Consider the following 17,204-nt stretch of genomic DNA (forward strand, 5'->3'; position numbering starts at 1 on the left):
GGTTTTGAAGAAATCCAGTCTTCATCTCAGGTCACTGGATAGCATTCATGCCTCGCAACCATATTGCAAAACAGGAAGCACCAGGACTCTATAGAGTTTGGAAATGGCCCACACCTGCTCACAAATTTACACAGAGCCAATATAGAATAACCAGCTTACCTAATATATACAGTATATATATATATGTGTGTGTGTGTGTGTGTGTGTGTGTGTTTTGGATGTGGCTGGAACACTTGAGTGCCCACAGAAAAAGTTAAGACTCAAAATTTAATAGCAGGTTTTAAATTAAGGTAGAAGCAGAAGTGACAGAAAATTAAAATACTCATGAAAATACAAGGAACCCACGCAAAGGTAGCCCAGCAAGTTCTCCAGCAAAGAGCGGGATTCAAATGCTTGTCACCAAGGCACTATATGTATATGAATGACATACTGTATAACACCATAAGAATAGGAGAAACTTCACATAGACAACAACCAAGTACAGGAGTCAAGCCCTGCATGTGGCCTCACCATGTGGAATGTGCAATCTGAAAATGATAAATTCTAAATGTGCAGTGGAGGGAATGCATTATTACTAATCTGGGGTTTTAAGAGCTGAAAACACTGCATTTTCCTACAGTTTTAATTATTCTTGCCCCTGTACAATAAATGTTAGAAAGAACTGACATATCAATGCATTTATGTGTTTTCTGAATCTGCTTTTATCATTAGGAGCCAGGATCTATCCTGGTACCAATAGGTAACAATCAAGAACAGATTGCAGCCTGAATGAAAAGCACTGCTGGCCACACACACAAACATATACTCAATTCATATAATGCCAATGTAGCACCATCAATTAGCTCAACGTGCCATCTTTAGGATATAGGGGAATTATACTGAAGCAAAATGCAAAATACAGAGGCACCGACCAAAATTGGAGATGTAAAGCCACAAAAATGTCAGTTAAAAGTATGGCATTTTATGCAGCCATAGATTATTAAGGCATGTGTAAAAGTAATCTGTAATCGACAATTTTCTGCAGCACCTGCTCACAAACAGAAGTGCTGGCAGCTCATAATGCTTCATTCTGTTACACTCTTCCCACTAATTTATTCAACTGACTCAATCACACCACTGAACCTGGTAGTGTCTCCACTGCTACAGCATTAAAGGACAGTTTGCGTCTTAAGCATACTGATATTGGGGGCAAAGATTAGATAATGTGGTGACTGAAAGCTTAATGTAAACCCCAGGATACCTATATTGCATTGAAATGTTATTAAATCAAGAAATTCAATCAATTGTTCCCAGATTAAAGACGGTTTTTGCTTTCCATAATTCATTTAGATTGCAAGTGTCTGGGCTGTCCCTTGATAAGCCACACGAGCCGTCTTCTGCTACCTGGTAGCAGAATTATAGGATTCACAATAATACAAGCCAGAAGAAAGGGGAGCAAAAATAAAGAAGAGGGATGCTTCACAAGTCAAAAGCGTGCAAAGAAACATTTACAACACAGACATGCTTTCTGAATGTAGTTTGTGCTTGCTTTTCAAAGCCAATATGCTACGCGGTGACAAAATGACACTTTCTAAATAAACACAGCCTTCTGTGAATAAATAATGGGAGGATTTTTTTTTTTTGAGTGCTTACAACCGCCTAAGCATATAAATGCTTTGACAAGGCAACAACCTCTCTGCAGACTCAACAGTCCTTGCGTTGGTAAAAAGTGTATTGATGACAGAAAAAATAGTAAAGCATTATAAAAAGAAAAGGAGTTGGCATGAAGACAGAGGATAGAATGAGTATTTTACAAATGTTAGGAGGAAATATTATACCAAATAAAGATACAAATATTTTGAAATAATCACAGCTGCCTCTCTGATCATTATGTGTTGAAGAGTAATATAAAGTGTGACTGCAAGTTCTGAGATTTTCGTATTATTCTCCCTACATATACTATAGATATTTACTATATATATATATGCACACACACACACATATATATATATATATAGGTTAAGTATTGGTATGGGGCCAAAATTTTGACTTGTATAATTATTTGACAATTTAGAAATACCTCAGTATAACCCACAATTTTCGAGTCATGTCTATTTCTTCATCCATGCTGGGATGTGAATCGTTGAATGTGATCATTCAAACACAATCACTCATACTGAATTTGACTTGACATAGTCACTACTATTATAAAATGCTAGAAGACTACTGAATTTGAGTAAAGTGAAATGGGAGTAGCCGAAAGAAGAAAAAGAAGAATCATCCAGTAGATTTTGCTCTACAGAAATAATTACATAATCCCACTGATATACAGAAATAATTACATAATCCTACTGACAGACAAAGGTATATAGAAAAGTGACAGAGTTAAAATTGCAACTTCAATTTTTCACTAATTTATACATTTTTAGGGATTCCATAAGAAGATTTGATTACATTTGGAAAGTGGAATGTTAGGATGTGAGTCTGTGGACACAAGGGCTCACAAACAAATCTTAGCACAGATTTTAGCATTGTAAAATGCTTGAAGTTTGTTGATTCTCTAGAAAACCTGTTCATAGATTTTACTCTAAAGAAGCATAGATTTATCATTATTTTTACACAATAATGCACCAAGTGAAGCATAACTGGAGAAGTGGAATATCATTTTTTTGAATAAGACATCCACCCATCTTCCAAACCTGTTTATCTTGAGCAGGTGCACCAGTAAGCCGAAGCCTCTCCTGGCATGCTTCGGGCATAGCCAAGAACAATCCCTGGACAGCCAATAGTCAATAACGCATCATTTTCCAATTTCTTCAAAGTTATAAAATTTCAACTTGCAATATTTTGCTGTTAAAATCACAGTTTTATGTGGGGAAAGCCACCCTGAGACATTCTGTCTGAACTGAAAACATTAGACTTTCTTAAGTTTCTGAGTCTAACAGTCACTTACCCTGAACTAATCAATATCATCCAAACAGATAATCTAAACATCTAGAGACAAATTAATTAAATTACAAAAACAGACATCAATGGTGGCTTTAACCACTTTAAGCGCTGACCAATGTGAATGTTTACCAAGCCAAAATGATTTTTCTGCATAGCCTAACATGCCAGCGCAGTGTGGGCCAAGACATCTGCACAATTATGTAATTATTGCAGCTCTTCAAAAAGGCAAACCAGCAGCATAGTGTGTACTCTGCCACACAGTGAGATCCGCCTGGTTTCACTGAACGAAACTTCGCCGACTCCAGATGTTTCTGGTATCACTCATCTGGCCTCCTCTGCAAAGACCAAATCCAGACACCTGAGATCATTTATAAGTAAGAGGAGAAGAGCAAAGGCAGACTAACAGCAAGAGAAAAATGAAAAGCTGAAAGGTGCTTTCTTGTGAGGCTAAGGGATGGGTCTAAATCACAAGGATGCTGATTCAATGTCCATCTCCAACTGGCTGGTTGTGTGACAAGGAGAAAGTCAGTTAACCTGTGTTCTAGCTTTCTTTGAAATGGTGTTTGCTATAGAAAAGTACTATCAACACATATGATTTGCCCCCCTGTATCTGTGCATTAATCATATTTCTTATTTGACTCAGAAAGAGTTGCTGAAGTATGAAACTGAAAAGATTTTTCAGATCAGAGAAACAAATGAAACAAAGCAGTAAAAGTGACATCAACATCTTATTTTATCTGTGGATTAGCAAAAGCAGAAAATACAAAATGAATACATTATTGCAACTCTCCTTTTCATTGAAACGACTTATAAACCTCTTTGCAAATTGACTTTAACAGGAACTTATAGTTACATGCCACCTGGATCAGTCTGAAATGTTTACCACTGATGTCAGTTACATTCCGCATCTTTTAGTTGTTGGGTACGTCAAACTTGTTGAATGCAATGTCAATTAACATGACAGACAATCACTGACCATGTCAATTTTAGTGACTGCATGCCTATCTTCCGGCATAGCCTTTTTAAAATCCTTTTTGTGACCGTCTGACTGGCTGGTGGAGTTCGTGCTATACAAAGAGTCAACAGGTATGGAAAGATCAGTCACAATCTTTGCCCTTTTTTGTTTTTGTATATGAAACATGAGACATCAGACAGGCTTGCCCCTCTCTCCAAAGCATTATAGGCATTTTCACTGAACTCCCACTTGAGCACTGAATGGTTGTCAGCTCTTCTGCCGTCCCCTCCACGTTAAGACAAAATCAAATCTACCTTGATTTTACCGGAGTAAGTCATAGACTGATTGAAGTGAGTCACTGAGCAAGTCACATTGTGTGACAACCTTCTGACTGAATACTCGCTAAGATTATGTAAATGAAGACTGCAACTAAAAATCAACGGAAACGTCATCTAATGAGACATGGCCTTAAAAGGACATGTGAACAAGTCAGGTTTACCAGTGACATTGGGCCAATCTACCAATCAGATAAGGGTTTGGTGTAGCACAAGAACAACTAGCAACTTGCCAAACTTGGCGTCATCATTCACAACAATTATTTTGTATTTGCCTGCGATTTTTGAAGGGTATTGCCTTTGGTAATGGGTAGTAAAATAAAGGGTGATTGGAATAGGCTACCCACATGTAAATGACAATAAAAACCAGAGTATTACATAATCTCAGATGCTTCTAATGACAGGAGATTTTATTTTTGAATTCTAGCTGCTTTCTGAACAAAATGGTCAAAGTTTGTTGTTGATGGATCTTACCATTTGATATGATACCTTAATCATGAATTTGATTCCTTCACATCACTAACTCCAATTAGGTAGAATTTCTGGGAGAAGTCAATACATTATTCTCTGAAAGCATCAACTTTTGTTCTTTTAATTCTTATTTAAATTCTTAATAAAATCCTCTTTGTGACAAACCCTAACAGAGATTGATAGCACTACATTGATGTTTTAGCCTCAGATGAAAATGATGGCTTCAATGAAAAGAGGTAACTACTGAAGCAGGACCAGGTTTGGCCCACTTATGGTACTATAATTACACATAATATTTCTGCTAAGCAATCTTTTACTTTTTTCTTTCCAAAAATTCCAGATATTCAATGTTACATCAAGCTTATCTGTTTGCAACATAACTCTGAAATATATTTAGAAGAAAAGGCATGACTACAAAAGACAGACGTCAACAACAACAGAAACATTTTTGTACAATTAGATTTTGTTACAAAATCTACTGCAAATACAAAAACATCATTTAACAGTGTAGAGGACTTCCCTATAGTGTTGAACCTTCATGTCTATTATAAATGTGGAAGGTATTTGCTGTCTCACCCCCTATTGCTGTGCGTTTGTTTTTATTATGTTTTCCATCTTATGTGTTTATGTGGTGCAGCAGCGAACTAAGGAGGCCTGCATTCAGATCCTGCCAGATGGTCACTCTCTGTGTGTTGTTCATATGTTCTTCCATGTCTAGGTGGTGTTTTCTCAGGGTACTTGAAATATTTCAAGTGTGAGTGTGCTCTTTTCTGGGATGGATCCTGCCACATGTTGATACACTTTGGCCTGACCCCAAATTAATTAAGCAGATTTAAGAGACAATGAACAGGTCCTTTGTTTTGCCATAAAAAGAATACAAATGTGAACATATTTCCCAGTATTTGTGACTTCAATCAGCTACCCTTGGACTGGTTTCCAAAGAATGCAAAAGATGCAGACATTCAGAAGTATATTTTCCTAGAAAGAACATCAGCCCCTGGACCCCAAAATATGGAATTTGGTTTGGAAGATGGGATAATTAATGCTGGTCCCCTCTGTTTATGGTTGGGAAGGAAGACGGAAGAAGAGGTACTTTATGATCTGACATTAAACTCCTTTGCTGATCCGGCTTCAACATGCTGCATCTCATTCAGCAATGACAGAAAATCCTGATTGTCTTTGGCAGAAGCAGAAGGCTAATTCAGATTCAAGAGTGGTAAACCAGTCAGTATTAAAATAGAGTCTCAACTGCTGTGGTTTCCTTACGTTAAATATCTCCAATGAGCTGCTCTCATGACATCATGGTGCTTCTTCACAGTGGTACTGCCCAATGCCCACTTTTTATTCATTGCTATGTGATGTCTTTTATACAGAACTCTCACTGTATTATATATTGTACATTGTATCGCCTGGCTGCCTGTTCTGCTTTCACAGTTTATTTGTATTATTTAATTAAACGAGAAAGCAAGAACAAGTAAGAATTCCCATTTACTTGTGACATCTAGCAAACAAATAATTAAAGTGGAACTGAAACTCGAGAAACCTTTCTCTGCTCATTGGTAGTAAACCTGCCCACACATGCAAGCTTAAGCATTGACACACACAAATTATGTATGGAAAAAACAAGTATGTAAATAAATAAATCATCAGCAGCTGCATTGGTAGTATTTTTAAACTCTTATTCCTACATGTTAACTACAAACATTATGAAAACGTGAAAAATGATTCATGTCTACTCTCTTTATTGTACCATCAAGCTATTCAACTTCCAAATCAAACTAAAAAAAAAATTCTATCCTTAATAAACAAGAAAATTAAGTGAGACAATATAGAATAACTACAGAGAACATATTGTATTGGAATGTATTTTTACTTGGCGGCAACCAGAATTGAACCTGCAAACAAATCTGCAGGTGCTTTGACTTGGTAAGAATTTTGAATTTTCACTAAAGCTTATTATCGTTAACTTCTTCATCCTCTGACTATTTTTTTCTTTATCTTGTGCTTCAGCCTTTCATTCTCTAACTGCAGGGGATCTCTGTTTTGAAAGATCTCATGACAGAGATGGGGGAATCAGGATTCTTTACAAAACAACATTGCAAAAAAAAAAAAGGTCTCTGAAGAGGCACAAAGTGGATGAGGCTGATAGCATACCTGCTTGTCTACAGATTCTTCTGCCACAGATTCAGCTAGCTTACATTCCTTTTAACAAAAGAACCTCATTCACCCATAATCAAATATTTAGCATACTGACGCAAATACTTTTTTAATTGTATCTTTAATATAATAACGTGTTAATGTGTGACAGAATGAAAATATGAGGAGGCATGAATGAAATGCAACATGCACATAACCTAGTGGCTGAATGTGACCTTGAATTGGATTAAGAGAGTTCAATGCAGGGGGCGGCACGGTGGCGCAGTGGTAGTGCTGCTGCCTCGCAGTTAGGAGACCCGGGTTCGCTTCCTGGGTCCTCCCTGCGTGGAGTTTGCATGTTCTCCCCGTGTCTGCGTGGGTTTCCTCCGGGCACTCCGGTTTCCTCCCACAATCCAAAGACATGCAGGTTAGGTGGATTGGCGATTCTAAATTGGCCCTAGTGTGTGCTTGGTGTGTGGGTGTGTTTGTGTGTGTCCTGCGGTGGGTTGGCACCCTGCCTAGGATTGGTTCCTGCCTTGTGCCCTGTGTTGGCTGGGATTGGCTCCAGCAGACCCCCGTGACCCTGTATTCAGATTCAGCGGGTTAGAAAATGGATGGATGGATGGAGTTCAATGCATTTGACCCAACAACTGACAAATCATCTGCCTCCAGTTCAACCTAATCAAACTCCTGCAGTCCCCTCTAGGCCTAATACCTCAAAATGGAGCTCCTCAGAGGCATTCAAACTTAAAACTAGAGAAGATTTTGCGCTGCTGCCAATACCACCATCTTAAGACTGGAGTATAGTCTGCAGGTCAACACAAAGTATAGTAAATCCTAAACTTTAAAGTTAAACTACATAACTCAAATGGGGTCAGAAGGCAAAATAAGATTTTATATGAATGACTTGACAATTCACTTGTCTGAAGTGATATAGTCACTTCTTTTCTTAACCCTCAATATCATGTGCCAAGTTGGTTATGACATTTATATCAAATACAGACTGTATATTATACTGTATAAATACATTCACATACAGGTTTATAGAAAGACAGCAGAATTAACACCCTAAGAAGCTTGTTTGTATCACAGAAGAAGAAAAAAAGTGTATAGGTTTATGGTATCATTATTGTCACATGTATAGTGTAGAGTAAAATCCTTGCTTGCATGTGCTAATCACTATACTAGTAGTAATTAAAGCTTACATTCTGAGAGCCATTTTGTTTTTCTCATCTAATAAATAACACACTTATCATGATAGTACATACAGAGACATAAAATATTATAGACTAATGAAATACTGATGAGGTGGAGTGATAAACCTAAACCCCAAGCTAAACAATCGTTAAGAAGCAAATCAGACATGTGAACTAATAAAGAAGAATGCAGGATAGAAGATTAAAAAAAGAATCAGGTGGGACTTACAGTATATTATGATGCCACTGATTTGTAGTCAGACATGCGACCATCGGACTGCTCTACAACTGCCATAGGTTAATGCTAACATTACCCTTCCATACTATTGAATGCAAAACATCATCTACGTTTTCTCTGATTTTTTCAGCATTCAATTTAATTTTCAGTAAGGTTGCACTTTTAAGAGATTGGTTCATTGGTGAAAAACATATTTCTTTGGATTGTCTACAAATAGTCAAGAATTACAGCTTATCACTCAAGTCAATCAGGGACATGCAGCTTCATAGAGAGATAGATAAACAGACAGACAGATAGAGTAAAGCAGTGTCCCAGTAATGTAGCAGTGCTGCAGCCTCACAAATCTAGTGTCCCGAGTTCAAATTCTATGCCCTAGTCATTGCGTGTGTACAGTTTGCATGTTCTATCTATATACTGTATATAAAAGCCAAAAACCACTGACTCACCATGGGAACTTGGGACTTGAAATTTGGAATGTAAGTTACATTTGGCCCATAGGTGCTCGCTAAGAAACTGTTTTCAAAATTTCGTGGTACAAGCGCAAAATTTCTTATAGTTTTATAGACCCATTTGTATGTCTGTGCACTTTTCACGAGAGAACTACTTAATGGATTTAGATCAGGTTTTTTTCTATAATTTGCTTGAACATTCCGTTGATTTTGCAACTTCTCTCAACGCGCTAAGTATCATAGTTTGCTTGTGGTACTGATTTATTAGCATGACTCATCGGGCTGCAGGGCCCTCCTCACTCACGCGTCTGCCTCAGGGTGTAACCTTAACTGCGCTTAGTTAGTGAACAAGAGAACTACTTAACGGATTTTTTTTTCTATAATTTGCTTGAACATTCCAGTTGATTTTGTGACTTCTCTCATTGCGCTAAGAATCATAGTTCACTTGCAGGAGCGATATATTTTCACTAATCCGAGACACAGGCTGTGGGCCGAGGGGAGGGGGAAGAGTGATGTCAGGAGTAGAGAGCTGGGCGGAGCCCTCCTCACTGACCTGTTTCACTAATACGCGGGGGATGGCTAGTGTATATATATATATATATATATATATATTATATATTTATATATTATATATTTATATATATATATATACACACACACATACATACACACAAACATATATGTACAGTATCATGTGTAAATACTACATAAATGCTGTTATATACTTCTCCTATACACACAAGTTCAAACTTTACCTGCTATGAGTTGACACCTCTTCATTTTTTTACATACCACCAATTCATTCCAATTCCAATCCTGCAAATTTACACTGTCACTATTTCTGCGCTGTTTCAGGCGTTTAAAAGGTGTGCTACTTTTTCTTGAGGCACACAACACGTATTGTATATTGTGCCATACTGAATAACAAAAACACCTGTAATGCAGTACAAAAGATCAAATGTCTTACTTTGCACCTGGTAAGCCTGCCATACACCAGAAAAATCATGAAATAAAAATGTTGCACGAAAATGTGGTTGTGCTTGGATGCATCTCCTTTATCTGAAATTAAACTGTCAATAAATTGAAAGAAACTGTTTGTGTTCCCCACAGCTTTCAGAAGTGACACTCTGCACTGCTAACATTAAAGCTAAGAAATCATCAGAACATTAACCAGGCTAAAAGCGATGATTGATTCTCTATTAGCCTGTAATAATCTGATGTAAAATATGAAGGGCATTGGAAAAGTGGTAATATTCACAGCCTTATGCTGTCTTAATTCTTTCACACAGAAAACAATGACCGGCTAAGGCTGCATAGCTAAAGAAATGTTCCAGTAGCCCAGGAGGCCGCTCTCATTCTTCAGTGCAAAGCGATCCCATCATTTTCACCCTAACTCTGTACCACACTCTCCCGACTTGAAGTTACCTTCATCCCAAATTTGCCCCAAAGTAACATATCTCCTTAGCCATGGAATATCCTCAACTGCAACTTGATATCTGAAGAAAACCCAACAAGCACCCAGAAACGAAACAGAAAAAAGGCAAAGAATATACTGTGATTTCAAGCTACAAATTAAAGAAAACTATCACATACATCGTTTCAGCTGTTGGGATTCAATAGTCTAAAGGTGTTTTTAAATAAAATACAGTCAATTATCATTCAGTGTAGAAATTACTAACTTATTTTCCCATGTAAATTTGTATACATATACAGTATACTCTGTGAAAAAAAAAAAGTTTGCCTAGAAGCAATGATTTATTTTACATAAAAAACCACCATGGGAGGTCAACATAGACAGGCATGTGAACAGTTAGACTTGCTTTTCCACTAAGCTCATGACCACCATTAGTGGGATCTGCAATGGGTTTGACATAAATGGGATTTGAATAGACTGCATGAGACTATGGTGGCTTCAGGGTACTTGTTCTGCTGCTCAAACTCACAAAGATTAGAGTGTTTTTTAATAAAATCAATAGATGCACAATTTGAGAGGTGCCAGGTTATTCAAGATAGAAACCAAGAGATACTTCATGAGAATCTGAAACAAAATATAAATGTGAAACGAAATACAAAAAAAAATACCTATAGTAATTTGTTAGGTTTTTTGGTAAAACTTAGCCATTAGTCAACAAAGTAGCCTTTTCCAAAATAATTTTCTTCCATTTGTAAAATATCTTGTCTGTATAACTACAGTATAAAGCTCAATCTGTGACTGCCTGTTTTTTTTATGGATTTGGACACAGTAAGAGCAAATGCCATGAAACTCTTTAGAGACCATCCTCTCGTCCAAGTGAAGGTCAATGTCTACTTTTTGTAGAAAAAAAAATCAGTTCTCCTCTCGTATTCTCATAATTACAGTCCATTCAACACACTCCCTGCCCTTTTATCTCCCTGGAGTAGGAGTTGTGAAATTCTTAGTTAGGTATTCACCTGTAGGCTCCAATCCACAACAGAGCAAGGGTTTGAGCACTGAGTGCACGGTATTGTTACCTTTCACAGACCAATGGCCTTCCAACATGAACCAATGGCCTACCTTGCAATGACAATCCCCTTGTTTAAGTTTTTTTTAAATCAGTGATGTTTTAGAGTTGAGTAGCCAGTGTTTTTAAGTTTTGAACAAAAAAAGTTCATGTTAATGTTACAAATCCCATACTGTACATGTATTTAAGCTTAAAAAGTATAAAGTATCCACATAAGCAGTTAGAGCCCAGTACCCATCACAGTGAGCACAAGGTGGAACAGGGTAGAATGGTATTCAATTCGTCAGTAATGATATTCTTTATTTATTCAATTAGGTAGTAATGATATTGTATATAATAAATATCGTACCCTGCTATACAAAAATGATGGGGTAAGTCCTGTTACATTCTATAGTCTAGCATATGACTCTGTCCATTCTGCATCCTTCAGCAGACATCTAATCTTAAATGGTAAGACACACACATCCAAACCTGTCCACATCTGACCCTGCCACATCCTGTGTCCTGCAGCAGGGATCCTCTCCTTGAGCCAATGTCACATTGTACAACTTCAAGTCGCAGGATATGTCAGACTTGCCGACTGCAGCTGCTGATCTTACCATTGACAATTTGTACAACTGAAAATTGCTGGGCTTGTCAAATTTAGCCAACTTTCAAGCACAGTCATGCTCACCCCTTTTTTTTGGCAGCCCATAGCATGTTACCTGATAAGAGTCAGCGCTGTACAAAGGGTTAACGGACACAGCAAGTTTAGCCGCAATCCTCAGCCCTTTTTTCTTTTTTTTTTTCCTTTTTTTACTCTGTTATGGTACGTAAAACAAGAGATATCAGACAGACAAGCTTCTCTTCTGTTTGTGAGGTCTAAAACACTTGCATTCCTGATTCTTTGCCACTGCATTCTATTCATTGTACTTCCGGAAAAGCATTTGTTGGTTGTCAGGTCTCATTCACAGAGAACCTATCTCCATGACTAAAAACAAAATCAAAACTTTGTCGGGTCAAGATGTGGTTTACTTTTAGTGAGCTGTTGGTTATGTCACAGTAGGTGACTGCCTCTGAAAAACAAATGGAAAAGTTGTCTAATGTGACTGCACTGTTTCATTTTCACAGGCCAGTGGTCTACCCTCACAGGCTAATGGTCTTCACTGAATTACAGGCCACTGGCCTGGCGTAACATAACATACAGGACTGCCAGCTAGGGCACAGCATATGCCTCCTCACGGTACAAGATGCTCATTACTACACTACAGCTCACTTACAGTTCTATATTTTACCCGTTAACTTTTTTCATTAAAATCAAAGAGCATTACAACATAATATGTAAGGTTAGGAATCAGAAAAAACAGAAGCAAAGAAAAATATCTAGACACAATTTGAAATTGACTACACTTTTCTGTGAAAAATAAGAATTATGATGTTGTAAAAACTGTTATATGGAAGTTTATTCCTGCTACTCAAAAAAGTATTGTGTTATTTCACAAAACAATTGCTTTACATTGCAATTATTATCACATTATTTCATAAATATATTACCAGCTTGTTGCCAATATTATCATACATACACATGCATTGGTTGTTTAGTGAAAGCTAGGGAGAGAGATTCAACACAGGTATAGCAGGCATTTCAGAGACAAGAAGTGAACAGATGTTATAAGCATATATGAAAGACACACATCGTATGCTGGTTCTCAAGTTTGAGCTCAACAGTGAGTCAATTTACAGTAGGCAAGCCACTGGGCTCTGAAAGCCTAATAGTAAAGTAAGCTCAGTGCTCCAACTGCCACAGCAGTTACCAACTCTATTGCCATCCATGAGGTTTTTATCCAATACTAACTAACACTCTGTTCTGAACCATTAAATCATTCCTTTGTTCTGGTTTAGGAACAATGTCTTACTCACAAGCCACCTGTTTTATACACCAGTTTTTATGCAAGTTGGAAAGTGTTTTAAGTTTACATGTATCTCTATCTACAAGACAGACAGACAGACAAATATCTAGACATTATCAGGACCCCCATGTCCAGTTCAGAATCATGGGGGACAGTAATGATAGCAAACAGACTTCTGACAATGTTATTATTTACAAAACAGGTTAACATACTTGCCGGGATATAACACCAAGGGCATTGTTTGGAAGATCACAGTCAATGTCTGCAAACGAAGTCCATTGCACACATCATGTACAGCATGAAAATACTCATTGCCATTGAGGCCAATGAGACACCCCCATGAGCACTAGATAAACATTATGTTTTGTGTAAAACCTTTACTGACACTTTTTTTGACAATTTCAAAAACCTTTGAGAAGCATAAAAAAATTCAAAATACCAACATGCAATTTGTTTTAAGTACAATGTTTAATCCGATGAATTTATTTTAGCATTCCAAAAAGGGATAACGGCTGGGAAGTAGAATACTACAGCCTGGAAATGGGTGCTTGAACACTAGTAGGATAGTATGGAGCTCAAAGCAATACTGAAAAAAAAAAACAAAATTTTATAGCATCATTTGTGCCAAGGGTAATAAATAAACTATATATAGATATAGATATATATCATATATATATATATATATAGATATATATCATATATATATATATATATATATATATATATATATATATATATATATATATATATATATATATATATATATATATATATATATTATAAAACTCACTCAAACCAGTTCAGGATTGTGCAGTCAGGGTCTAGTAAGACAGCAAGACAGCACTAGGCAAAAGGTAGAATTCAAACATGGATGAGTATGGGGACGTTTTAGTGATGCCAATAAACCTACCATGCACATCTTTAGCATATGGATGGAAAAACAAAGTAATGTGATGGTAACATGCACACAGGAAGAATGTGCTGACTTAGTGCAGATAGTACCCAGAAGTAGATTCGAACCCCCAGGACTTTTGAGCTGTGAAGCAGCTGTGCTAAATAATGCAACAAAGACAGACAGACAGACAGACAGACAGATAGATAGATAGATAGATGTCACACATAACAAATAAGTGGTATGCCCTCTAGCACTGAATACATTGACTTGTTGTTAAATGTATTGAATTAATTACTTCGTACATTGTTCTGTATAAGAAGCATGTGGGCAACATGTATATAATTACATATTCCGTCCCATATGCGGAGGAAGGGTTGGAAAAAACTGCATATAAGAGAAAGACAAGGAGCACAGTAGAGCCCAGAGCCGAGATGGTATGAACCCTGCGGGAAACTGGGAAGCATATGATCTCACATGGATTTGAAGAATTATTATTCTTAATGCAGTTAGGTTTACATGCCTGAAATCTAAGTCATAAAGGGAGCTAGAAGAAGTGGCAGAAAGTTGTTCTTGCCTTCCCGGATGCGTATGTATATTTTGAAATCAGTATTTGATTCATGAAGCAAAACAGACCTGTGTGTCCAGCAGAGGGAGCGTGGGGAGAACATTAAATAGACACCTTATAATCATCACTCAGCCCAGACAATTTTCGCCTATAAATTCGTGGTCATTCTGTCTAATATGTAGCACTTGCAAGTGTCTGTTGGGAGTTAAATTGGCAATTTTACCCACAAATAAATGCATTCATCAGTAGTACTTTTTACAGAAGCAGGAACCTAGCCGAATTAATTCGCTTTTTTAGTCCGATGTTTAATATCGGAGGAAGAGTCCATCTAGAAATCGCTTTTGTCCGCCGCACGTCAAAAATCGCCCGCAGTCCAACGCTGCACCCGTCTCCCCTGCACTCAACACCCCTTTAGACCAACAGACTTTACATTTCAGAGTCTTAACAAGTGCTTTTTGCGTTAACACTTTAAGAATTGTGCAATCGTTACGTTTTAACCAGTAAGCACCCCCTTACCATTTCTGAAAATCCTAACAATTGCAAAGTCGTGTCGAAGCCATAAATCCGTAATCATTACCGCAAACAGCAAAGCAACCCACCACGATCCACACACTTTGTAGTCATTGTCATCTACTCTTTTTGAAAAGGTGCCATTTCGAACGACACTATTCAACATAACACACGCATTTCGAATCTGTTACACTGTTCAGAATAGCATCGGTATGGTAATTGCTCGGGCACAGTCGCAGAGTGAGATTGAGCCGGTTCCCTTTATGAATAACCGGAATTATTTGAATTTCTATAAAGAGACGCTTGTGTAGTCGTCTAATTGTTGATATTTAAACTCAAATAAATCACAGTGTGAAAGAAATATAGAGGAGGGTGACTGGAAGTCAGGGAACAGGGATGCATTGCCGGAGCTAATTGCAAGGATCTACAGCAATTCAAGGAGCAGCCCTTTATTCCTTTAACATTGTCTTTGTTTTACCTATATTGTCAGGAATTATTATGTGTTTACATGCTTTTATATTTACGTTCTGGTGTCTATAATCTGATGCATTTGAACAAACCACTCTGAACACAAAGCTGTCAAACAGGCTGATAAAAAAGATTCAAAATGACGGCTGCCGACTATCCCAATCGCGATCGTTCAAAGAGGAGCCCTTTCGAGTTTCTTACCTTCGTACATAGGGGCCATCGGTGCAAGGATTCCTGTTATTCATGGCAAAAAATAAGAGGAGATTTCAGCTCAAATCTGAATAAAAATCTGCCATCTTGAGCCTTTCCGACTGTCAGAGCTGGTGTCTCCTGCATTACTAGCTCACTTCATCAGTGAAAAAAATCATCAAAATACTCATCCAGGGTTCTGGTTTCTGGACGGAGCTGTGGTAAAAAGACAGGAGATTGGTTTCAGTAACTTCGCCCCACCGACGCTTTAGATTTTTGGCTCAAAGACTGAGCCAAATTGCGGGTCTCCTTCAGCTAATAGCCAACATGTCTGTGGGGTCCCTGCAAAAGTTGCAATGGAGAAAGCAGCCGGAGTTTGAACATAATCAAATGCCGATCGGATGGATCGGAGCAAACGATGAACTAATTCCCTTGAGGAGATCCTGTGGACTGTGTGTATATAATTATTTAAGATGATATACGCGAGCTCCCCGGCAGTAAATGCATGCTAGCACTGAATGTCAAGAGACATTTCTTTTGAAATGTAATTTTTTAGCTCTAAAGCGGAACTAAAGACTCTGAACAACGAGCTGGAAATGAAATCAATTTATCCTAAAGGACGTTACTTTCTTACAGTATGGGAGGTATTGCGGTTTAATGATTAAGGAACTGTGCTTGAAACCGCAAGGTCGCGGGTTCAAACACCACCACTGATTTAAAGCGTGACCTCGAGCAAATCATTTTATCAGCATGTGTACAGAAATCTGTCCTGCGCATTTACATCGCATTAGGATGCAGCTCACCTTGGAGTTAATATAAACTACCAAGTGATAGTATTTCAGGTAATAAAATAATTACATATACAAAATGAATTGCTTTACAGATTGAAAAAAAAGTTTGGTTATGCACTTTATAATTATATGCCAGCCAGGTTTCAATTACTCAGCGTAAGGAAATGTCTCATTTGGAACATTTTAAATCATAATAAAGTTGCACAGCTTCTTCAATTTACTCAAAATAATTCTGCGCATCACTTCCCGAACTTGCCGTTTTCAGTCTTTTTCTTTATTTTCACTTCATTTTGAAAGACGGAGAGTCCAACTGTAGTATAATAAAAGAAAAGGCAGCGCACGTCGAGTAACGGCTGTGCAGAAACGTAAATGCAGCGAGATGATAAAAGCGGTTATCTTAGTGTCTTCACATCTACCTGGAGTCTGCGTGTTCTCCCTGTGTACGTGTGCGCCTGTTGCCAATGGTCGTTACTCACGAAAACAACGGTATTTTAATCGCGCATGTCCTCGGGTCAATCAGCTACTCCAAACTGGGAGTGAGTGACTTGTGTGCCTTAAGCGTTTCTGTCCTGTCCAAAAATTTGTTTTTAAATAAAACAGTATCACAAATCTTAATTAAGCCATATTTACATAATTATAAATAATTGTGTATATGTGTGTTTGTCCTTTTCTGTACTCTTTTTTGTATATTATATATATGTTTATTTAT

General features: G+C 37.5%; 1 protein-coding gene across 2 annotated transcripts in view; it reads right to left on the reverse strand.

Annotated features, from left to right (window-relative positions):
* The window catches only part of hipk2 (homeodomain interacting protein kinase 2), a 372,698-nt gene extending 356,527 nt beyond the window's left edge, over window positions 1-16,171 (reverse strand). The window contains exon 1 of one of the 2 annotated variants that reach the window (XM_039760826.1): window positions 15,717-16,171. In XM_039760826.1, coding sequence (XP_039616760.1) covers window positions 15,717-15,735 — 19 coding nt within the window. In that variant the 5' untranslated portion in view covers window positions 15,736-16,171. The remainder of the gene's footprint in view (window positions 1-15,716) is intronic. The other variant, XM_039760825.1, reaches the window with a different exon arrangement.
* Window positions 16,172-17,204: the final 1,033 nt, after the last annotated feature.

This window comes from Polypterus senegalus, chromosome 8 (genome assembly GCF_016835505.1).
Source record: "Polypterus senegalus isolate Bchr_013 chromosome 8, ASM1683550v1, whole genome shotgun sequence".
Lineage (NCBI taxonomy): Eukaryota > Metazoa > Chordata > Cladistia > Polypteriformes > Polypteridae > Polypterus > Polypterus senegalus.